At 34.6% G+C, this 26,586-nt stretch overlaps 1 protein-coding gene across 1 annotated transcript; it reads right to left on the bottom strand.

Moving 5' to 3' along the window:
• On the bottom strand, window positions 1-26,248 carry scgn (secretagogin, EF-hand calcium binding protein). Its single transcript, XM_006635942.3, has 11 exons — window positions 25,370-26,248; window positions 24,857-24,927; window positions 18,010-18,102; window positions 10,160-10,249; window positions 9,263-9,319; window positions 6,755-6,832; window positions 4,115-4,170; window positions 3,516-3,561; window positions 3,360-3,419; window positions 1,040-1,108; window positions 1-673 (listed from the first exon to the last, which is right to left on the bottom strand). Exons 1-11 carry the CDS (start codon window positions 25,437-25,439, stop codon window positions 545-547), a joined length of 819 nt encoding a protein of 272 aa, XP_006636005.1. The 5' UTR covers window positions 25,440-26,248; the 3' UTR covers window positions 1-544.
• Between the last annotated feature and the right edge of the window lie 338 nt (window positions 26,249-26,586).

Below are 26,586 nucleotides of genomic sequence, written 5' to 3'. Positions count from 1 at the left end.
TTTCATCACTAATATGGTTTATTTGATTGTCAAGATAGAAAACACTTGGTTGGTTTCGCATGCAAAATGCTACAATCAAGCAGAAGCAAAGCACAAGAAATATCACAACATTCATAAATCTAATGTTTGTAATATTAAAAAAAGAAAGTTCACGTTTAATCAGTGTTGCCTTTCTTTTGACTCTCTCACTGGTGACAATACTTTGCCAACCACAATATAGAAGCAATTGGTTTACCTGTACTGACCATATAAGCATCCTTTTGTTCTGCTACTGAATTACTACTATGGGAATTCAAGACATAAATATCAGCAACAATATTACAGTACATACCCACAATGACACAATCCACAAGCATTTGTGCAATGAATAGAAGAGTGCATACTGGTTGTTCATATACCATCACATACTCCAGCTTCCACTCCTAATGCAATACTCTTCAGAATCTAAAAGCTACATCATGCCAATAGGTCCAAAGCTCATGTTATAGCTTATCATTGCTTTGCAGGCTAATCACAATAGTATTGCTTCTTGCTCATTAGTAAATTAGGGGTTTACTTTCAATCCCAGACATAGCGCTAGTTCGTTCTTCTGAATTTTACCATCTTTGTTCACATCACAATGATGCAGCAGAATTTGGCGGAACTTGTCCAAGTCAATACCACTGATGCTAGGCTGTGAAGAAAAGAATATAAAATAAGAGTCAGAGTATAAAATATAAACTAGTACTTATAACAAAGACTGATTTTATTTTTGAAACATTCAAATTTTCCATTTATGATTAACTGAAATGTTTCACATTTTAGGGCAGAATGAAATCAAACTCTGACCCACCTTAAAGTCACCCAAGAAAGGATTATTTCAAGTGAGAAGAAAGAAGCCTCTTTTTAAACAAAAGGAATATTTTTTGTTTGCTTTAGAAGGGTCATTCGAACTTTGATTTAATCAGGGCTGTAGACACCAACGGTATGTGAAACAATGATATTTTATTGATTGTAAAATTAACAAGACACAGAATGAAATTAACAGCTTTAAACATACCTTAACTAATTCCATCATGTCTTTGACAAAACCATCAACTTCTGGCCCTTCTAATGCTCCTGTCTTACTCTGTAACAAAATAAATCACTTAGTTTGTGATGAAGAAATCACACCAGTCATATACAGTAATTACTTCCAGGATCTACCTACCCTACCAGTTAATATAAAAAGGTAGTGCTACATTGAGATTAAGCAAATATTCTGAGTAATATTCTGAAGCAGTATCATTAGGTGATGGTTATAACTAATCTCACAACAGAGTTTAAAGCTTCTGAGTTTGTATCCCAGGTGAGGCACTGCTGTTGTATCCTTACATAAGGTAATTGATTCACATTGCTGATTCACATTGCTGCATATAATCTAGCTATATAGATGGATAAAAAATGTTTGTGGTTTTGGATAAAAACAATATTGAAATGAATAATTACAGCAATTATTGTGAGATTCATAATTGTTTAGAGGGAAGAATTGAGTAAAAGTGGAGATCACTTTCATTAGAAGAGCCCACATTGCGGGCTGTGATTGCTAATGCATGTAGACTTCACGCAAACACTTAGTGAATGAACATGAATAAATAAAACAAGCTAATATAATGTTATTTTGCTAAAACACTGAGATGCCGGAATACTAAAGTCTTCAGTATTTTCAGCTAAGGTACCTATTTTTCTAGACGTAACAATTAAACATATTAGTGATGGGGGATTTGTCTTTCTGGAGTGCATGTGGGATTTCCTTTCATGACTTTGTTTATCATTTTTATCAGATTTAGCTTATCAAAGTGAGCTGCTGTGAGCTTCTTAAATGTGATTCTCAATAAGAGGGAATATTGATATTGGAAAGGTGTTGATACAGGTAACTGGTTTTGGCAAAACATTTGTACACAAGTGAAAACCTCTAAACTATAGAACTGGGCCTTTTATGAGTAATAAAGGTTGTCGCAAATAAGTGCCATACTAAATCAGTGCATTGAAATCTGTACTGTATGTTTTTAAAAAGTGTTTAGTTAAAATAAAGCATCATTATGGTGATGTTTAATTGTGGGCATTCCTGTAAGCATAAAAAAATCACAAAGACAATTTTTCAAGCAAACAAAACCCAAAACCGTATTGGAAGTATTTAAATTTAGGCTTTTACTTTATTACTGAATAGATTTGAAAATGGAAAAAGTTACCTTAAGAGCATGAAAAACGTTTGAGCCTGAGAAGAAAAATAATTGTGCACATGCTGGCTTTATATGCTTTCTTCATCAAGACAAAGTCTGTCTCTTTATTTGCATTGAGTAAAGAGTGGTTCTGCAAAAATATTACCAATTCGGTTGATTTTTGGCTTTAAGGGAAATAAACAGATGACTTTCTGCCTTCTTGATTCATTTATATACATTCATTATCAATATCACTTCATGAATATTCACAATTTAAAAAAATAAAACTATGCATACTTTGAGGTAGGTTTGATATTCAAATAAGGACAGTTATTTATTGTTTTTTTTATTAAAGCAATATTTTAATGAATATAACCATTTAGTCATAAATTCATTAAGGTAAAAAGGCAAATAAATTCAGCTTAGGGAGTTGAGTATGTGTAAAAAGGTAACAAATGCATTTAACATTGTTCAACTATTCAAAGTAATATAATTTGTGTGACTGAAGGGCACTCAGCACTGATAGAGTGTACGGGTTATGTACAAATGATTGCACCCCAGATTGAAAATATATGTTTGAGAGAACCATTACATTACTGGGCAACATTTTGTATAATTAGTCTTCTGAACTTTAATTCAAGGTTTCATTTTATACTTATTCAAAAAAGGAGAACATTATTTTTAGTAGGTAAATGAAGAACTCTACATTTAATGTTGAAATATTAAAATTCTACAGATACCAAACCTGACTATAACTATATTTATTGACTTAAAATATATATATTTATTCTCAATTCAAATGTTGTGCTTTATGACATGGGTTATATGTATAAAGTGAAATTAAATCTACTTTGTTTCTTGAAGTGCAACACTAGAACAACAGGTCTTGAATTTTACCAAATTATATATTAAACAGGTTTAAGTTAGATGTGCAATGTTTATGAACAGGAAAAATAGACTGAATTGATGTCTTATACTGTATATAATAAACTAGCTGATTTAATTAAAGGTTAGATAGCTTGTCTTATGGTAGATCCCAATTTTCTTCATATCATAGAATGTTTCAGATAGACTTGATATAGAATGTTTCAGATAGAATGGTTTTTAATGGAAGTTCTTTTTTATTAGGAATTTTGTATTAATGACATAGAGACATTACATAATATAATATATACTTACAACATCATAGTGAGCAAATATCTTTTCAAAATCCCTTTTTCTATCTTCCTGACTGCAAGCCTGAAATGTAAATGCAAGGAATGTTAAGGAAATATTTAATGCACATTGAAGTAAAACAATAATAAAGGTCTGATGAGGAGGAAGGAGAACACTCACATCCATCTTAAATTGTAGGAGGAAGTTTTCCTGCAGAGCCAGGATTCTTTAAGGAGATAGAAAAGATAAATTATTAGAAAACACCAGATGCCAATTTACTAATTTTGTATCTCCTGTTAATTGGTTTAGAAGACTTACATGATATTTCATATTTTGTAAATTCTAAATATATGTTTAAACACAAGGACCATTCAGAAATATAAAAATAAACAGACAAAATTGAAAGGTTTTGACTTTTGGGATCTTCTAGTAAAATATAAGCAGGTTTGGGTTCAATTTCACAAAACCATGTCTTAAGGGGTTTTTCATATGAACTGTACCGAAGCAAACCATAATACCAGCATTTCTTGGAAAATGCTGAATTTGAATCCAAGTCTAAAATACAGATACTTCGAATATTATTTCCAAACAGTTTTGTATAAGTAAATTAAAATGGTCTCAATGTGTCTCTTCAACAGAACAGTAGAAGACAACACTTAAGTCTCAGATTTGACAGCAAAAAAAGTAACTACAGTAAGATTGAGCTGAACAGCAATATCAACTTGAGATAAACTAATAGCTTATGTATGTTATACTGTATGTTTGAATTTCGTCAATACCTTGCTAAATCATTTAAGTCCAGACGTCCATCTTTATTTTTGTCAAATATATTCATCTGAAATAAAAAAGATGAAGAAAGACTTAACTATGAGAAATATTTAGAATCTTTGAATCAGAAAATAGAATCATGGTATAAATCAGAATATATAATAAGTTATTAACAAGGACCAAAATTATACTGCACTTCTTAAAAGAAATGGCTAAGGTTAGTAAAGTCATAAATATTTGACTGTAATTAGTTACAGCTGTACTTCTCATGGCTTAACTAAGATAGTAACATACAGGATTCAAGCATTTATTAACATTATGGTAGAAGAAAGTAGGGTTTTGCCTATTGGGAACGTACACTACACACTACGGTACATATTCTGACTATGGCATATGACGGCTGTAAAAAAAGTTATATGTAAGTGAAAAACACCACTAAATACTATTCTTCATATACATATTTGTGTATATTTTTAAAACAAATATTAAAGGGGATTTTTTACTGCTTTATTAATTTCTGTTCTGAAGGAAAGCATTTCTGATTTCACATTCTAATATTAAAAATTGCAAGGAAATTCAAGCTGGAGATTATTTATGCGGTAGTACAGAGAAATGATTGAGCAGTGTGTATCTGTTCACTCAGTGTACCACAGTACCTTTGTCTTCAAGCCTGTTATACTATGTACCCATTTTATAGAGTTCCACAAGAATCCAATTCTGTTTGACCTTTTATTTTAAATGATGAGACACTAATTGTAGTTCACAGGTGGGGTAATGAAAGTCAGCATTTTTAAAGATGCAAGAGGTGTTATTATCAGTGATACCACAAGACTACTATAACATTTACTTATCCAGCTCATGTGAAAAGGCACATTATGAATTATGCATAACACATATAAAGAAACATTTCTTTGGCAACTTCAATTGGGTTTTTTTAAGTAGCATTCTCCAATCTTGTTTCTGGAGAAGCCAAATCTATTGTTATAGATTTCCATTACCATTAATTTACCCATTAATTCACCATAAATTTACCCATGTCTAAAGACTTGGAATGATTTCACCATGACCAAATAAGTTAGTGATTTGTTAAATTAAGTCATTTAGATATAATTTAGGATCACAATCTGTGCACCTTTCATCCTTCATGAAATGCAGTTCTCATTTGGAACAGATTAAATGAAAGTGCTAAATTGATCATTAATTTACAGGTGTTCCCAATCTTTAGAAACAACAGGCTGATAGAAATAACAGGACTGGGGCTCTACACATTCCGGGCTTGAGATCTCTGCTATAGAAAGAATGCTGTGCACAACACATACAACCAAGACCTACTGTACAGTTTGACATTGCAGAAGCAAGCTGAAGTGCAGAATACACAGGAATAACAAAGTGATGCTGAATATTTCTGCACTGGAACAGATTATCAGAGGACACTGTAGTGGCATAAACAGTACTGTAATTATTACAGGACTAGGTCAGGGAACCTATTTACATACATTTATTTTGATAGTGATGTTATTGCTTTATTTTGTGAAGTGTGTATTTTAATAAAGTGCTTTTATTTTAAAAAAACAATTTCCCCTTTAAAGGAACAAGTAAAGGTTTATTCCATGCTGAAAAGATTAGAAAAGAAACACAACGTTTTAGCTGTGGAGCCTTCTTCAGGTGTGAAGAACACACACCCGAATAAGGCTCCATAGCTGAAACGTTATTTCTTCTCTTTTCAACATGGAATAAACGTTTACTTGTTCCTTTGCAACCTACACATGCTGACACGGCTACCTACTTGAACTAATTTTCCCTTTAAATGTACACTCCATCTGAGGACAAATACAGTTCCTGAATGTAAAAAAAACAGATCAGTTCCTTATTGCAATTATCTGATCAATTCCACACTGCTATTATTGTATCTGTTTGTGAAAATCTTTAGACTGTCATTTTCATGAGGTACTAAATACTTAATTGCATGGAGCACTAAATGACAAGAAATGTCAGCAGCACCACACTTCGAAAGAGATTTGTGTGGAATTATGTAAAATCTATTTGAAGCCAAAGTTTCAAAACCCATTCTGACCAAGCTTCTGAAATGATAATTTTATAATTGTAGTCGTCCTTATCAGGGATAAGTAAACTCCATGTTACCTGCCATTAATGATGAAAGGAAATTATTAATGCAAACATTGCATTTCTGTGAGCCAGATCCATCAACACAGCTTCCAAAGAGAAGGAGAGATCCACACTTCCAAGAGAGCAGTGCTAATCCCTAATACAACGCACTAGAAGTCGGTAACATTCTTTAATGCTGCCAGTGTACTACAGATTTGTTTATTATAAACTTTTAATCAAATTTCTATTTTTAATTACAAGAATTTGAAATCAATACATTGAATAAAATAATATACAACTTTTTCTCTGGTACATTTAATTGAATTTAGAAGTAAACACTGAAGCAAACACTCATAATTACTGTCACTCAAGTGTATGAAAATGTACCATGAAAACATTTTAAATTTATGGCACAGAAAGACTACTCTGTTGGTGAGTGAGATCTGCATTAAGTAAATTACTTCAGCCATTTAACAGATTGATATAGAGTATTAAAGAGAATGTTTCACAGATAAATCAGAGATATAATAACAGGACTCAATTACCATTGCATCTGTGTATTCATCCAGTTTCTCAGGGGAAATGACCTTCTTGTGTTTCTGAAACAGGTCCTTCAGGAAGCTCTGTTGTGGAGAGAAAAAACAAGGGAGATATTTTTCTCCTCGTTAGTGGTTAATGCAAACAGATCACTCTGAAATGAGTGTGGCGCTTTGGCCAATAAGTATGCTACATGCTTTAGCGTAACAGTTTTACTTAAAATCTATATGATTTGGGCTGAAAAAAAGGACCAACTACCATCCTGAAAAAAAACATTGTACCACCATACAGTATGTCTCAGCAGCGTTTAACTCATAGCAGTCCTGAAGAACAAGTTGGCTACGGATGTGGCATTTAATTGCACATACTGTGCACAGTAACTGGCCTGTGGTCATGGCAAAAGATTTCTTCTCTATGGGTTGGGCCCTAAGAACTATTCTAAATACTGTACAGAAGATATTGCATTAATTGTACTGTATTTGCACATACTGAACATCTTTGCATATACTGAATCTAAACAGTCACATTTTATTCTTGTGGATAATGTGTCTATGTCATATTATATTAATTATTTATAATAGATTTATAGATGTCTTTAAATAGGGATGAGAATATTATGTTGACAGAAAACAAAGCTTTGTTTTTAATCTTCAATGGCCTTAGTGTTTACAACATACTGTGGCACATAAAGTAAATTAGAAAACATACTGTTTAATAAAGTTGTGCTAATGTTTACATACTGTAGCCCCTTTGAGGTTTGGTTCAAGCCATTTCTTAGCGTGACACTAATTTGACAGCAAAAAATGATGAAGGGAGTAAAATACAGGACATTTTCAACAGTTTAGATTTTGTGTACTTTAGCTAGGTGCTTAAATGCTTGTGTGTAAACTTTTTGCCTCCTGGAAGTACTAAAAAAAAAGTTGTGCTTAAATCCATCTACAAAACACAGACAAAAACGGTAAGAAAAAAATTGCTCAGTTCCTACTATGATAGATGTCATTTGTCCACCCCTAAACGCGGTGTTCCCAACTTGAGTCCTGTTTCAGGTTTTAGTTTAAATGGACTTTTGAAGAAAATTAGTTCATTTAGGTGGCAGTTGAAGGTTTTACTTGCTCTCAGGACCTGTGGTTTTAAAGAGAAATATAAAGCCTGCTGGACTACAGCCCTTCAGGACTGGAGCTGGATGCCAGCAATTTACACAGTGCATCAGACTTGATGCAGCCACAATAACACAAGCTCCCTTCTATGGAGGTACTGTATGAGGCTGAAATACTGAATACTTCATCCACTGCAAAAAACTTTAATGGAGGAGAGAAATTGGACTCCTTCATTTTATATCCTGTACGTTTCAAGTGTTCAGTTCAACGGTTTTCTTTCAGGAGTTCATGCAGAACCACTGTGTGTACAGTATCTAAGTACAGTACATGTATATCTTTCCAGTGGCCAGGCCTTGTATCTTGTGGTTCCTGAAACCGTGAGATTTAAAGAGCCTGCAGGACTGCTTTCAAGGATAAAAGGTAATGGATGAAAAGCATGTGACAATCACATGGGGTTACACTAAGGTCTGAAGAATCTTTTATTCTCTTTGTGTTTTTGCAAAAAGTTTGCTATACAGGTAAATTGTATTATAATTGTTAACCTTGTGTGTAGCAATTTCTATATCTTGTACTGGTTACTTTGCATCTGGTTGCATTCATTTAAACATTTGGTTATACCCTGCTATGAAGCCTTTGCTCAGTACATCTTTTATACCTCCATAACTGCATTTTGTATCACTGCTTATAATTTTAATAGTGTTCACAAATTACATTAAAAAAATAGTCACTCAACTTATTCAACCAAGGCTTGAATTCCAGCTTGCCATAAGGTGTTGGATGGATGTCAATTTTTACATTCCAGCAGTTATGAATGGATTTTAGTTTAATTTAAACACATATACCAAAATCTGCATCATGGTATGTACTGTTTTGGAACATGTGCAAGGACAGATATACTGTATAATAGACATTCCATAAAATCCACAAGGTTAAGAGCACAAATGAATGACATCTTTATCAGTTGTCTGTTCTTCTACTTTAGTCATTTTCTTTGTCTGACCATATTTTAAACAAGTGGGATTCTTGAAATGTAACTCATATTAATATGGCAGTTTTGTATGTATCTGACCTTCACTTTGAATGGTACTGTCATTCAGTCATGAAGATGTGAAGTATTTCTAGTCTATTTATTGTGCTTCATTCTGTGCTTCTGTTTAAAGCAGTCTTTTTGAGGAGGTGGATGAGTAGATATTAAAGTACTGCATATATTGCCAACAGCAGTTAAAATACATCAGAAGCTGAAAATTTTAGTCTGTTCTGATGAGACAACTTATGTATTGAACTATTCAACCAGACATCTGAATACATCTGAAGGAAAGTAATAAAAATGAAACTGACATACACGCAACTGAAAAAATGAAATTGACACATTCAAAATTCAACATACCTAACGAAATTAAGAATAAATTCATACTCTACCTTAAGCTCTACGGCTGAAATAAATCCACTGCTATCAGCATCATATTTGCGCCAGATCTGGAGAGAGTTTAACATGGAAAAACATAACTATATTTAAATGTAACAAGAGAATAATAAATTGCTTACAATTATAGTGCTTTTCTGGACACTCCACTCAAAGCACTTTATAGGCAATGGGACTCCTCTCCACCACCACCAATGTGCAGCATCCACTTGGATGATGCAATGGCAGCCACAGAGGAGGAGAACAGAGGAATGAAGCCAAATCATTATTAGGAGGCCATGATTGGTAAGGGCCAATGGAAATTTTGGACAGGACACCCCTACTCTCATTGGAAAAACGCCCTGGGATGTTTAACAACCACAGAGTCAGGACCTCGGTTTTACATCTCATCCAAAGGCTGGTGCCTTCTTATAGTGTCCCCATCACTATACTGGGGCATAAGGACCCATACGGACCGCAGGGTGAGCGCCCCACTAACACCTCTTCCAGCAGCAATCTGAGTTTTTCCCAGGGCATAGCCCATATATTTTCCCAGATGTGGTCCATTTTGAGGGCAATACTGGAGACTGGAGGTAAATATATACTGAAAATGTTGCAGTAAAAAAAACATTGTTCTTAAAGGTATAGCAGCATCCTAAGGCTTCATTCAAATCTTCTGTACATTATCCAGGTTTGTCTCTCTCAACATCCTTGTTAGTCAACTCACAGTGATACAGTATACTCACAAACTAGTAAGATTACATACAGTATACTGCATTTTTTTACAATCAAAAGAACTTATTTCTCTGAGATGCATATCAGGCACTTTTAATAGCTAACAGAGATGTGGGTCCCCAGTTATCTAACCACTGAGAATGCATCTTTGCTTTACAAGTACTAGGCTCCTACAGTACCTGCATGAACTCCACGCTGTTGTCCAGTGGAGTCTCTCTGCGGAAGAGCAGTAGGAAGTTCTCATCTTCAGGGAGCATCATATTGGCCAGCTAAATATGACAAAGAGAAGACGTTTCAGTGACTGTTGCATTTGAAAGGCTCTATTAAAGGTTTGTGCTTCCATGCAGATATCACTACATGTTTGTTTTATACAACCAGTGGGTCTCCCAGATTGAAAATACTAATTATAGTTCTGTAATACTGTATTTCAAATAATATTTTAAATTCTTATTAAATGAATTAACTGCATTCTAACATTTTGCCTTTCTCCTTTGGAAGCATGCATTTAAATCACATTGGTAATGTTCATCATACAAGACACATAGAACTTCATGGTTCTGTGAAAGGTCTACAGAACATATGTAATTAAGTTACTAAATATTTTTTCTTAGTATCTTATTTTTCTCTTATTAGATTTTTGCAATATGCAGTACTCTCAATGATCATCACCAGAGAGCAAACACTGAAAACTGACAATTCCATTAGAACTCAATCTTAAATCAACCTTTAAAAATTATTGCAAACAATTGTTGACGTGTTAGAAAAGATGGTGCTTGTTTGGAATCGGCCTGAAAAGACTGACAAAGTACTGTACATTTGTGGTTTAAAAATGTCCTACACTGATTGGTTTGATCTGAACAGAGATGTTGATCTTCAGTAAAACCCAAACCAGACAATGTGAATGGAAATTTAGGGTGCATTTAAGACCAAGAGAAACAGGAGATACTTCTCTACAGAAAGGACTGTGGCAGTCCATAACAAGCTACTCAGGCATACAGTATATTGCTGAAGCATGTAACTTCAAATCCCAAAAGAAGTGGCTGGACGAGACCATCAGACCAATCAGTCGCTCAGCTGCTACCAAGCAAATGCGGGCTGGAATTCTCCCCTTCCTGCTCATTACTAACCTATCTTACAATATGATACTTTGCATAAATTCGTATATCAAAGCAGCTATGATTTACACACAGAAATGTACAAAACATACCAACAAATATAAGTAAACATTACATATAAATATAATACTAAATAACAGACTTCTATCCATACATATTCATTTCACACCACCCCTACAGGAATCCACTAAACTATGCAAGAACCCTGTAGCATTACACTAAGCCCATATAATTCCACATTACCCCTTCACTTCTGAACATAATCCACTGATTGCACTTACCCTTGAACCATTACCCTTTCATTGTAAACTCACTTATGGAATATGGGCTAAAAGAATTAATCATTTTGTTAGAGTATAACAAATAGACTATCTTAGATTTGTGTTGTACAGAAAGACTGATGGTTACTGTATGTCATACTGCAGTACACTTTACATGGCAGAACTGAATGATTATTGTTAATCACTAAGGTGGAATCATCAGAAAATTTGATTAGGAATTGGATTGAACCACAAGCAACTAAATGATTGGTATAGACAATGAAGAGCGCTGGTGAACTTATTTCCCTGGGGTACTCCACAGTACAGTAAGTTATTATTTTGGTAAAGGTATATTATTGCCTTTAACCTGCTGTAATTATACCAAATTATACCTGCAATTATACCAAAATGTCAGATATGGATTAACCTGTAATTAGATGATTTTTTATAATAAAATACCAGGTCTGATTTTGATGGAAAAGTACTCTAGCATATGATTTTCATTTGTTTATACAGTATGCTTTGAAATAAGGTTAGTGAGGGTAACTACTGTATCTGTACTGTGACATAAGCAAACAGAAATGCATCTAGCTTAGCATTTACTGAGATTCTAAACCAAAATCCTCTCCCATTATTTCTTCATACTGTAACTGACGCAATAGCAGTTCATCTAAAATTGTTCTATTTGACAGGTTTTCTTTAGGAGGGGTATAATAATGGAGGTTTTCCATAGTACAGGAATAGTATGCATGTCTACTGACATCTGGAAAGTTGGTTGCCACACTGCAGCTAATTCTCTTGCAAATTTCAAAATAAATCCCTTTATATTATCAGAGCTAGTTGCATTGCAAACTTTTGTGCACTGAAAGGTATTCATAACTTGGTCTGCATTAATGATAACCCTGTCTGAACTGTTAAGTGAAACTAACTTTAATATATTAAAGCATTTATCAGGGGTATCTGCTTTATTACACCCGGTGAACAGCACATTCAGTCCATTTGAAAACAGAAGTTCATCAATCACTATTGGATTCCTGCATGAGGACAGTCCTGTCATTCTCTTCATGCTGTCCTAGAAGGTTCTAAAGTTATTAGATTTACTGTAAATGCTCTCTATCCCCCAAATACTGCACCTGTTTTTCAGCCCGTTTTAGTTCAGTTATTCTTAAAAGCTTGCTTCATCAGAGTGACAGAGATCCCTGTGACGATCGGATTCATGGTGTTTAATGTGGTTATACTGTATATGACTTATCAATGTTGCTCAAATGCTCTACCTGCCTCAGTTGGGTCTTACTTGACAGCAGTGCAATAAAATAGCAAGCTGGCACAACAGCAGCATCAAGGCGCCAATACAGAGATAAAGGGCGAACTTTATCTTTTAACTTTTCCTTGGCTGCCAAGACAATTAAATTCTGGCCCACAAGTATCTTTATTTATGTTTCAGCAAAGTGCAGCTCTGCTGTTAGTTCACGGTATTGTGCATTGTCAAAGAGTATGCCCATGATAATGTTAACCCACAATTTTATTAGCATTCTGAAAAACAACACTGCAAAATTACAGCCCAGCCTGTGCTTTTGTGAACTGATTATTCTAAGTGCATTATTAGATTTAACTGTGAAAATACAGGAAATGAGATTTACAGCCTTACAATGCTTGCTGGTGGTTAGAAAGTACAAGGCATAACTAACAATAAATACAGTGCCTTTTAAAAGTTTTCATCCCTTCCATTTTATTGAATTAAAATATATATATGCACATTTTTAAAAGTGAATGTTAATTAAAATGTATAGGCTTGAATGCTCAAATGAAAACTTTTATGGGTGAAAGAAGTTCACCCAAGGCTGGAGCGGTGGCTCTGTGGCTAAGGCTCTGCACTTGTGGCTAGGAGTTTGCTGGTTCAAATCCTGTGGCTGGCAGAGGAATCTTACTCTGTTGGGCCCCTGAGCAAGACCCTATACTGTAGATCTACTTTGTTGAGGGACTGGAATATTTCTGGACATTTTCTCCCATCTCAGGCACTGAACTCAGTAGCTCTTACTAAGTTACTTAATCTGGTTCCCTTGAGCATCTTCTCTCAAGATTTATCTCCTTGCCCAGCACTTCAGTTTGGAGGAACACCTTTATCTAGTCAGTTTCTGGGTGGTACAATACACCTTCCATTCTTAATGTTCGGTTTCACTGTTCACAAAGCATTTTCAACTTTTTTAAAACAATTATTTTGATCTGTGCCTTTATATAACTTTATATCTGAGTTGTGTCTGAGTTTATGTCTGAGTTGAAAGCTTTTATCTATTTTTGTTTTTTGCTTTGTAGAGTATGATATGTATATAAATGTAATTTCAAAGTAAATTTAATATACACAGTGTACAACAGACAGATATGTCAGTGTTCAACAAAGTAAATCCTTTTTAATTAAAAGACCTTCAAAAGGGCCACATGTAAAAGTGAGATTGTGTATTTTAATTCTAAGGTCATTGCTGTTATTAGTTCCCAATGCCTCTGAATTCTGTATTTTCTCTTCTGGTTATTTGCAAGTGTATTAGAAGTCACATCACTGGGATTGAAAATTATTCAAAAGAAAACCTTGGTTTTCAATAGTGACAGTTTCTGTTACACTCAATGGGCTAGAACACAAACACAACTCTGCTGCTGTTTTCCAAAATATATGAAATTAGTACTGTATTAGAAGTGTTAAATAACAAAAAAAAACAGGCTCAATCAAATAGAAAGCCACACAACATAATCCATTTGAGTAACAGCAATTGAGCTCAATAAGCATTCAGTATAATCTGAGCATTCATCCTTTATCTGTACTCTGCTTTGTATTATTAATCAGTTCTCAATCCAAACACAGGTCTCCCTGGATATCTATTGCCTGTAATTTGAGAATGTATCATTAATGAGAACCTTAATCAAAGGCTTTCTGAAAATCTAAATACACCATATCATATGCTTTCTGTGAGTACATTATGTAGTTGCTTGTTCAATAAATAAGTTGGTTTATGTTGGCAGGGTCTAGCTTTTCTAAATTCATGTTGACTGTTCACTAGTATCTCAATTCCATATAGATGATACTTTAATTTAGTTTTAACAATTGTTTCCATAACTTTACATGAAATAGAAGCCCAGCATTTTGGTTTGCATTTACTGCACGTGGTTCATTTTTAGTCACCCATTCTACAAATGTTTAGAATCACTAGCAGCCATATCACCCTGCAACTCACAACTGGTAACTCACTGAAGGTAAGCAGGTGTGAGCCTGGTCAGTACCTGGATGGGAGTCCTTCTGGGAAAAACTAAGGTTGCTGCTGGAAGAGGTGTTAGTGGGGCCAGCATGGGGCACTCACCCTGCAGTCTATGTGGGCCCTAATGCCCCAGTATAGTGATGGGGACACTATACTGTAAAAGGGCACCATCCTTCGGATAAGACATAAAACCGAGGTTGTGACTCTCTGTGGTCATTAAAAATCCCAGGGCATTTCTCAAAAAGAGTAGGGGTATAACCCCGGCGTCCTTTCCCAGTGGCCCTTACCAATCATGGCCTCCTAATAATCCCCATCTATGAATTGGCTTCATTACTCTGCTCTCCTCCCCACTGATAGCTGATGTGTGGTAAGTGTTCTGGTGCACTATGGCTGCCAGGTGGATGCTGCACATTGGTGGTTGTGGAGGGGAGTCCCCATTACCTGTATAGCGCTTTGAGTGGAGTGTCCAGAAAAGCGCTATATAAGTGTAAGGAATTATTATGTGGACTACACCAGTGATTTTCTTGTTTTGAGTTACTGATGGAAGTGTTGTGTCAATGGCGTCTGAATAACATCTTTTGTTTCCTTGAGTACATCTGCTAAGATACCATCATGACTTGGGGATTTATTCACCTTCAGTGCTTCTAGTCACCAAAATACTTCTGCCTCTTCTATGGTACTAATGTTTAAATACAGAACTTTGTTCTTCTAGTACCTAAGGAAGAAATTGTTCATCCTTAGTGAACACATGAAAAATACTCAATATATGAAATAAGTAATGTGTTAGAAGCATTAAATAAAAACACAGGCTCAATCAAACAGAAAGATACACAACATAATCTGTTTGAGTAACAGCAATTGAGATCAATATGCATTTTCAAACTTTGCTTACTTCCTCATTCATGCACAAACATGAAAAATTGATAAAATTAACAAAGGTTTTAAGAATAGAACTACTAAAATTTAATAGTCTTAGAATGTAACGACCATTTAAACCTTGTCTGGCTGTGATTCAGGGATTTGTGCTTTGAAATTTGTGCACTTCTATACATTTTTCAAAAATCATCTCAAGATACTCATAACTATGTGAGGTGCTCCATTATTTTGCTTCAGTCAAGATCATTAGCTTACACATGAACTTGTTTGATCGATTCTAAACTCCTACACATAGGTCTCCTCTTACACAAAACAGTGTTGCCCTTTACTTCAAATAAAATTCAACAACCAGAGGGAACAAAAGGCCTCAAGGACTCTCCCTGGCTTATAGGTTGTGTCTTTTGACAAACATTCTCCTGACATAATCATAAATATTCTGAACCAACAGATTTCTTTCTTGATTTTCTGTTATGAATAAGGAATGCATTATGATAGCATATTCTAAACTTTTCTATTGTAAACTTTCTAAAACCTTCTAAATGTGCCACAAAAAAAAACTATTTTATACTGTAAATATATTCTATGAATTTTATTTTATGCAGTAATAAAGCAAAAAATAAAGCTTTATCCGATCCAAACCAATGGTTCAAATGTGCTTTTGGTGGTTACTGGAAGAATCTTCTGCTCTCATCTTCTCATGTGCATCTGTAAATAAGTTGACCATTACTTAAAGATTCATTTCTGTCAAGGTACATACAGTCTGTGGGAATGTCGACTCCCAGACCACAAACATGTGCCACATGTGCCAGTATGTCATCAGGTTACATGTGTGTGTTTGGGTGGTCTTTAGTCAGCTAAAGATCTTCAGTTCTCCTTCTCCTGTGGAACAGTTCTTCAATCCTTTAATCCACGGGACATACAGACAAATTCCTGTCAAACTCTTCTTAGTTCTCCATTTTTCTTCCTTTCATTCCCTGGAACCCCTGGCACACCTGACACACTCAACTGGGCTCACCCTTCAACTGACAGGGAATCTGTTCAATACTAAAAAGCCTATCAATTTAAGATATTGCCTTAAGACAGTCTTCCCTTCACTGGAAGATACATGTTCCCCCTCTCATCAGTGACCTACTGGTGTACTACTGGTGTAAACAACACTTATCTACTACTCTATAGAGACTAAGTAGAATTCAATTTAATCCACAAAAAGAAATGATAATTATTTGAGTCTATATTTATTTACTTAATCCAACTTTATCAAATGAAGCATAGAGCTCGGAAATACTGAAAATACAATACAATGTGAGTGATGACACAACCATGTATGACTCCTGTCCAAATTTTAAAAATCTCCATAATGGATCTATTATTGAGGATCACTGCAGGCATATCATTATGAAAATGTTTGATGCTGATGATGTTTAGAGAAAGATTAGAGGTCTCTTTGTGCTGCATCCTTAATCCACCAGCACAGCCACAGATATTCCTGGTGGTACAGTACATTGTCTGTCTGTTTCCAGCACTTGAAAGAGACCTTCTGTACTTCACCTTGTCAGTTAATCCCTTTAGAGGTTGAAATTTGGGAATTATGCACAAAAAACGTTACTGTACAAACAAGAGGAGGATATTTGACTCATGTACTGTAGCTCATTGTTAGTTAGTAGTTAATTGATCCCAAAGTCTTACCCAACCATTTTTTAAAAGAAGTCAGGTTATTGGCTTCAACAACATATCTGGAAAGTTTGGTCCAAATTCTCCCATGTCTTGGGGAAGATCACCCCCTGTTCTTAGTTTTAAATACACCTCCAACATAGATTTCACTTGTGCCCTCTTGTTTATGTTTGACTGTTCATTATGAAGACTTCTGCTGGCCTCAAGAGCTTTGAACTGAGTTGTCAATGCTCTTGAGGCTTTTAAATACTTGTATTAAGGCTCCTCCTAATCTTCTCTGTTCAAGACTAAAAAGCCTATCAATTTAAGATATTGTCTAAAGACCTATAATGAATCGGGTTGCTAGTTACTGTATATTTTGACTGATTCCAGAGCATTCTAAAAAAGTGCATTATACAAAAATGCCTAGATTTCAATTTTATGTTTTTATCAATATATTCTAGCATTTTGCTGCCTTTTTAATTGCTTCCTCACAATGATTTGAAGATGTAGAAGACATGTCAACATAATCATCAAAGTCTTTTTCATAAGTAAAAATATGTAGAGATTAATTTCATATTGAAAAGTAAAGTAGAAAGAATAAACATTTTCCTTTGGAGGCATCACACTTGATGGAAGACAATTTTTTTTTTACTTTTCAGCCTCTATCTGTTTTTTATTATAAATAGTTACATTTTGATGCTGAAAGTTTGCTTTCAATTTTAAGCAGATCCTTAAAAAGATGTCTAAGTAACACTGCAGCTCTTGCATGAACAGTATTACAGTGTATTTACAGTATGATTGATGCCATGCCAAGTAACTACAGTATATTGTATATCATGCAAACTCAAAAAGTCTCAGGAATGAATGCAATCAACTTTACCTCTTGGATCTGTAGGCGTCCATCAGCAGTAGCATCATAGGCTGACATAAATCTCTCTTTTAATCGCTGGACCTTCTCTTCTGTTATTTTATTCTTCAAAAGAGCAGAAAGAAAGAAATCAGCTAAACAAGTACACAAGGACATTGAGAAGAGTCTGTTGTTTTCAATTGTTGTTTCAATCCATACTGCTGGCTTTACTAGTTCTGTTATTTTATTTATTCTGATCCTGTTTTTGACAAGAACTAGGTACTCAAAATGTGATTACCACTTGAAAATATACTATCTTCTGGCCCAACCAAAGGACAACTACAAACCACTTCCATGTAAACCTGTAATTGATTAATTTTTTTGTTTGCTTCTGTTGACAATTTAAATCTTAAGCAACTATGTAAAAGTTCATAGACTAATCTATGAAAAAAGTTCAAAGACTAATTTAACAATGGTTCCTGATGACAATGTAAATAAACTATTATTAATGAATTTATTATTATTGAAAAACAAATAGCCACTCTTATAACTTGTTTGTATGCTGTTGTACAGAAAATGTTTGAATGTATACCACTAGGTATAAAAATTTAAAGGGGCAGATGTACAATACATTCATACTCAAATAGTGAAAAACAAAATTTTAGTTCAAGAAGTATTTTTACTAACTGTACATATAAAACCTTTGATAAGTAGCTTATAGCTTTGAAAAATAGCTTAAGTATCTTCAGTCTGGTTATTTACAAAGCACATAATAGACTTTGTACTGTACAGTATATTCACATTTTAAGTAGCACTACACAAAATACTCATTCTTAAGTAACACTTGAATATACTTTTACACTCTTGTTCTTATTTACTTAGGTTTTAACCAGAATAAGAAAACATCAGCACAAAGGATTTTTTAACTTGTTGTTTGAAATAAAATGTGCAGTTAATAAATCAGGCATGAAATCAATTTTCAGGTTTTTTTTTTACAGATTATCTTAAGGTGGCATAATGGTTTAGCATCGTTGTTTGTGGCCCTGGGCTCAATTCCAGACCTGAGGTGATATCAGCATGGAGTTTGTATGTTCTTCCTGTGTTTGAGTGGGTTTCCTCTGGGTACCCCAGTTTCCTCTACAGTCCCAAGACATACTGGTAAGTTCATTAGCTTTCGGTAAAAAATTGCCCTGGTGTGAGTGTGTGGATGTTTGTATCTGTGTGTGCCTGGAGATGGACTGGCATCCTGTATAGCGTGTATCCTGCCTTGTGCTTGTTTCTTGCTGAGATAGGCTCAGGCTCCCCTGCAACCCAGTATTGAATAAAGTGGTTAGGTAATGGTTGGATGGATGTGCTGCTCATATCATAATGTTTTAATTGAATGGAAAGATTATCTGTGTTATCTCCATATTGTCATTCTCCTCTATACCATTCATGACACTGTGCTTCTGATTACCCCTGTTAATGGCAACCCAAGGATCTCTCCTAAGCCACTATTCTCGTGATGGTTCTACAGTATAAAGACATTAAAAATATTGACACATGTATTATCTTAAATCCAATAAATGGATCTTTTTGCTTTCAAGTGTAGCGTAGTGTAGTGTAGTGTAGCAGATGCTAATGAATGATTATTTATTTGGTCAATATCCATGTTATTCTGTAATAAGAAAATCAATGTTTAGTCTCAATCACTTCTTAAGTACGTATATTGAGCAAAGAAAGACTCAAGACCATAAGGACGATGCTGCAGAATAAATGCTAAAAACAAGCCACATTTATGGTTTATTTTCATTATAGAGAACAGAAGGTGAATCTTTAAAAACAGATTTCATTCACATCAGAACCCTAATCAAGATGCTGCCAACACAATTATTATATTATTCCCTGTTGGAAACTGAAGAACACAACCTTCAATAATGTCATATTACTATTTTGTAATGAAAAATGATTGCTTCATATGAGCCAGATTTCAATCATGTCTACTTTTTTTCGTCAGCTACGTGATTCTGTTCATGAGCCTACCTGTTCCTTAAGCTATTTCTGCCAATGTAAATGGGATATACAGTACATTTTATTCATAAATAGATTCTCTTTTTAAAATGTTTCCAAATTTTATAATGTCATTTACACAATTGGGAAAATATGGGATTTTGTTCAGCTATTTCATTAAAATGTGTAACTCCTGAGGCTTATGTTGATCAACCTTATGAAGTTCTGTATGTTTTCAAAATGCCAAAGTGAAGAGTGTTTACATTGAATACCTTGACAAAGTAGACCATCCACATTCAGACCCTTACACAGTTTTCATATTTTGTTGCTTTAAAAAGTGCAATATTTGTTATGAACACAATCTACTCCACACATTCAGTGAAAAACAAAAGAAGAATTGAAAAGTCATAATTACATAAATATTCATACCCTTTGCTGTGACAAATCTAAATTAAGTGCACACAATTACCTTCAAGAGCCACAAATTTTTCAGAGTAGGTCAAGAGTTACAGAGCACAGTGGCTGAATGGGAGAATATGTCCATGGGTCAACAACATCATGCTCACTGCAGAAAAGGGGTTTGAATGGAACAACACAAACATTTCACAAAGCACTTACTACCAACCTGGCAAAAGGCTTTGTGGTCAGGAAAGACAAAATCCTAACATTTTGATGTAAATACAAAGTATTACATCTGAAGCCATCCATACTGTCAAACATGGTGGTAGCAGCATTATGGTATGCTGTATTTCTGCTTCTCATTAGCACGGACTGAGAAGTTTATGAGGACCTAGATAAAAGGCCTACAACTAGAACAAAAATTCACTTTTCAGCAGGACAATGACCCGAAGCACAAGGCCAACACAATATTAGTGACGTAAGAATTAGAAATTGAATGTCCTTGAGAATCCCAGTTAAATCCTATTGCCTTACATCCTATTGATACCGTGGAAAGATTTGAAAACTGCTGTGCATAAGGGATCCCCAAGCAACCTGAAAGAGGTTCAGCACATCTGCCAAAACAAATAGGCAGACAGTGCACCATATATGTTTGCACATTTGATAGACTTTCTAAAAACAATTAACAGCAACTGCTGTCAAAAGTACTTCCACCACACATTGGGTTCATGGGTGTTAATACTTCTGCATACAACATTTTGTTTTTTTATCTGAGTTTTGCTGATATTTACTGAAATCTATATTACCCTTAGAAGTCATCAGTTTCAACATTAATGTATTGGAAAAAATATTGTTTAAAAAAGTGGCATGTATTATTTTGTACTTTAATGAAATGGGAAACCCATAGGAATCATCTGAATTTGCAAGGTGCTATATTCCAGTATGATATGAACTTCCTTTGGACTGCTCCTTGACAAACCTTGTGCAGTTTGCAAGTAAGTTTTCAAAATAAAAAAAACTAAGAGGTAAAAAACAGGTTACAATTCCTGAGAAATGCCAAAAATGGTAATGCCTGCATTAATATCCCCAGGAACATGCATTACTGTTCCACATCTTTCATGAATTTATTGTTTGATAAACTGAAATAAAATTATATGTAAAAATACACAACATTGTTGTGTGATATGGTCTCTATCCATAGAATTAGGCCATCATGTTTCACTTCCTAATGAATATACTCTTAATGAATAGTCGACTGACTCCTTCAAAAAACAGTGCTCTAGAAGGTCTTAAGCTTCAATAAGAAAAGAAGCTACTAAATACTGTATATAACACTAAAGCTACAAGTGTGCCTTAAAAGAAGGGGAAAAAAAGAACAATATCCATGTTTTAACAGGTGTGACTGCATTTTTCCAAAAAATGCTTTGTGTAATCCGCATGGAACAACGTTTTTAACAGATGTTGTATAGTTCTGTACAAGACATCAAAGAGAACATTTTTGTTGGACACTCATTACTTACTACATATTTTTTATTAAAGTAAGAATTGTCCTAATGAGCTTTATCAACTAATCAATTTCCTGTTGGCATGACAATGCTACATTTCTCAGAAATGCATTATGGCAATAGGCTACTCTGCCTTCTCATTAATACTGCATAGGAGAAAACACAGGCTTTTTCATTGTTTCATTGTCAGGAAAAACAATAGGAATAATGCAGACAGTCTCAGTGAAATCCTGCTCCATTTTGAATGGTATGTGAAACATTTAGAAACATGGTGTTCAGCTTTAGAATTGTATTTGAAAGATTAATATGAGCATTCTGCAGTGGACTAGGGTTCAGGGTGTATCCCACCTTGTGTCTGTTTCCTAAGATAGACTCTGGGCCACCGTACCCTGAATTAGATAAGTGGCTATGAAAGTGATATGAATGTGAACATTAATTTGTTTTAAAGTTTTATGAAATAAATGTTCACATGATGTTTTGAAGACTTTTGTTCCAAAAATGTAATGATTAAAATAGGCTTAATAGGTTAGGTCACTTGTACTGCATATTATAGTGTCATACACATAAAAGACTTACAGCACATCTGGAATCTGCACCATTATACTTCCATCCTGATTTTAGTGCATTAACCTTTGTGTATGCTGATATCCATCTATCCGTTTTCAATAATTGCTAAGTACTACATGGATTTGCAGTAGACCGGAGTCTAACCCGGCAGACAATGGACAAAAGGCCATATTTATTAAATTACACTATTCCCACTTGTCAGTCTAAAACATCCACATTTTAACTAGGCTACACAAGGTATAATTACAAGCAGAAGTCAATAAGTAGAAGACTAACCAGTTTACTCAGCAATATAATAAAATAAATGAATTTCCTACCAAGCTTGATGCAGCTCCAGGTTTGTGAGACTTACTGTTAAATCTCAAAATCCCACATCCCCCAGACAAGTTTTATTAAGACTGACATTTTGTTATGAATATGCCTGCAGTATAATTCTGTAAAGTGCTCTGTGGCAAACTGTTGTGAGGGGATTTATGACTTCATAAGTGATTAAAATGCACTGTAAATCAAAATACCAGGAGCATGGGTTTTATTATATAAGACGTTAGTGTTGAGAAGGTAAAGAAGGATTAGTTTTTACAGTGATGCAATATAAAATAAAAATTGGGCAATGCATTTTATTTTAAATTTGTGAAACAAGATGAAGGTGATGAAATCTTGAGGAATAATCTTCTCATAGTGAGAACTTTAACAGGCAATGAAAGGGATGCTGTTGAAGCAAACGTCTGCAAGCATAGCAAACCTTCTATGTAATATTTGTGCATGTTTTTCTTTATTTTAGTCATTCTTATTAAATAAAGAGAGGATTGGAAAAGTACAGTATGCATGGATATTACACACTTTTTAAATGCATTATTTAGACACATTGTGTATAACACAATTGCAGTTATTTTTAGCAGCCATTAAATCGGCTCTCTTATGCTGTAGTTAAGTACAGTGAAGCACTATTCATGAAAAGAGCTTCACTGGTGATACTTGAATTTATTATCTAAATCAGCTGGAGAGTTTTCTTTTATAAAAATGGAAAACTGTGACATGTATTTTATTTGAATATTACATATAAATTGTAATTAACATTTCACAGAAATGTTCAAACAGTTCTGTGAATCTTTGGTGTGTGATAAATTCAGCAGGAAAACAGGAAATCCTTAATTTGGAACACACCAGAACAACATAATTGAATTGTGAAATGCATTATCATGTTCCTTGCAGCTGAAAATACAGCCTTCTTCTCTCCTCTTGGAAAATCTGTGCTTTCAAATCAGGAAGGAGGCTGTAAAAAAAAGTGTACACTCTATAAGAGCCCTTTATGATGATCTTAGAATCTCCCCATTTGTCAATATGCGAAATGTTGTTACTATCAGAAGAAATGTATGTACAGTAGGTTTAGGCTGAAATATAAAGTAGAAGAAGTAAGTGAGCTGCAGGTGTTTGTTTTTACAGATGTTTGCTTTCTGGCTTCAAAGGGCACTACAATCCTGTATTGCATGACAGAATTGGAACTGGCATTTAAATGGGGTCCATAACTCTCACATTTACATCTTTTGCTACTGCTCTGGGTTTTTGTTGTCATACTCCCCCACTTTTGAATGATCCATTGCTTTTAGCCCATACAAGAGATGAAAAATGATAAGGATACAAAATATTGGTGGCCTTTAATACTATATGAAACTAATATATATATATATTTTACATTAGACTTAAGAGAATTAATATCCATCCATTTCCTAACTGCTTCATACAATTCAAGGTCACAGGGGAGCTGGAGCCTATCCTGGCAAGCAAAGGGCGCATGGCAGGACACACCTTGGATGGGATGCCAATCAATTGCAGGGGACAGACGAGCACAGACATTCACACACTCACACCAGCGCAAGCTATCCCAGAATCCAGTTTACCTACCAATATGTCTTTGACTGTGGAGGAAACTGGAGCACCCACAGTAAAACTATTTAAACAGAACCCTGGAGAACATAGAAACCCCAAGAAGATAGCACTCCAGGAATCAAACCCAGGGTCCCAGTGCTGTGAGGCAGCAATATGGAAAGGTCTCAGGTGTGCCAAGGAATATGAAGATACTGTGTTGGAAAAAGTGTGGATCACATGTTTTGTATAGCTCTTTCTAGCACTGAACTAAGCATTAAACAGTTAGCTGGATGAGACAAGCTCCCATTTCACATTCTAAATCATAAAATTGTAATAAATGATTCATTTCAAAATATATGTTGGTCCTTGCAAATCCCATTTTAAAATCAGTTGGGACATTAAAAGTGAAAATCACAAATGCTGGGGTACTGCCAAGAGAAGAACTTTCTGAAGCTATGCTCTGTTGCCTTAAGGTTTGAAAGTTATCTGCAGCCATTCAGAGAAGGGAATGTAAACTCTTTTGAGGATCAAACGACTGAAGTTACGGAACTTACCCCGGCACCTAGTTGTTTCATCATATAGCGAAAAAAATCATCGAGTTCTTTTCCCTCAATATAGCCGTTATCTATGAACGTAACAAACAGCAGTTAGTATTTTTACACGAACGAAATCAGTACAAGCAGTGATGCGTTTAAATATGACTTTTGAAAAGTAGTGTTTCGGATCAATTAAAATAACATTAAAAATATGCTATAAATTGGGTTTCATTTAAAAGCAGACATGCTAAACAGAACAACTACTTCTGTTATGATAAGTAGTGTTTGTAAGCATAAATAACGTTTGAGATACCTCAAGGTTTGGAGCGTTTTGTACCAGAGATTTTTAAATAAAATATACTGTACAATCACTTCACATGCATTTGTTTCTAAAGCTGTATCTGTTATTTGACCTGAACACAAAACATTGTGTGGACGTCTTTGTCTAAAAACGAATATAAAATACGGATAAACTCAATATCCATAAATGGTTACTTTCTGAAAATGATTGCTTATAAAACAAGACCTTACCATCAGCGTCAAAGTGCTGCCAGATTTTCAGAAAACCAACTGCGTCCAGGTTATCAAAGGTGCTGTCCATGTTGATTACAAAAGTTGAAAAAAAAAAACTCGGAAAGGAAATCAACAAGTATATAAAACACTGAACTTTAGGAGAGAGACCGTTGTTTTAGATACTAAGGATAAAAGAGATGTGGTTACCGACACCTATCCAACGGATTAGGTTAAACGAATTTTTTCTTCGTACTTTATAAGCAGAAAACCCCTCCTCCAAGTGATGGACGAGTAACTTCATTCATGACGCCTGCGTACAAAAGGGATTACCTTTTATTTTCAACGAAAGACTGCTTATGATATATGGCAACTGCTGCGGTTCAGATTGTAACGATTACAGTAGAATAGCTCTGTTTTAACTCTGTTAACAAGTAATTGTTTTAACTGGTTGTTATGCTACTTTAAAGTTACTTTTCATAATCGAAAAAAGGTCTCCATTACTGGTCCTTGAGAGCACCACCACAGTTAGTCTCTTGATGTCAGTTTAATCACCCTTTTTTAATAGTAACACTTGGAAGTTATGGTTCCATTAAGGGATCTCTGGTCTTTCATAACCGAAGGGTATTGTGATTTGTGTTCCAAATGATCTCTAAAGTACAGTAGGCTTAAACTAACAAATAACACGACCAAATAAACCAAGGTTTTCAGATACTGTATGTATGATTTAGTGATTACTTATAAACACCTTTTGGACTGAGACTCTGGACCGAGATTGAAATCGCGACCTCTATGGAATATCGAAGGGAAGTCCTGTAGTTTGCATGTATTGCTAAATTTCTCTGAAATAATAATTTTACCAAAAATCTAGAAATGTTATTCAAAGCACATGACACTGAGACAATTTGTATCATATTATTTATTTATTCATTTTTGGTAAGCAAAAAGGCTTCAAAATAAACACCACGAATCATACTACTACGAAGAATACGAACATGCAGAATTCTGAATAATTGGGAAAAAGCATCTTTAAAAGGGGCCATTTTCTATTGGCAGCACAAAATGTAACACGTGGACGCTGCGCTACAGTTGCGTCAAAGGTTGTTAATATAATTTGAAAAAATCGCTTTTTACCATACAACTTACCATTTACTGTACATATACAGTCATTTAAATGCACGACTAGTAACAAAGCCATTGTTGGTAGCAAAGTTAGAGGACCGAAAAAATAAAAGTTA

This window comes from Lepisosteus oculatus, chromosome 10 (genome assembly GCF_040954835.1).
Source record: "Lepisosteus oculatus isolate fLepOcu1 chromosome 10, fLepOcu1.hap2, whole genome shotgun sequence".
In the NCBI taxonomy this organism is placed as follows: domain Eukaryota; kingdom Metazoa; phylum Chordata; class Actinopteri; order Semionotiformes; family Lepisosteidae; genus Lepisosteus; species Lepisosteus oculatus.
The sequence above is the reverse complement of the archived record's forward strand: the minus strand, read 5'-3'. Positions and strand labels throughout refer to the sequence as shown.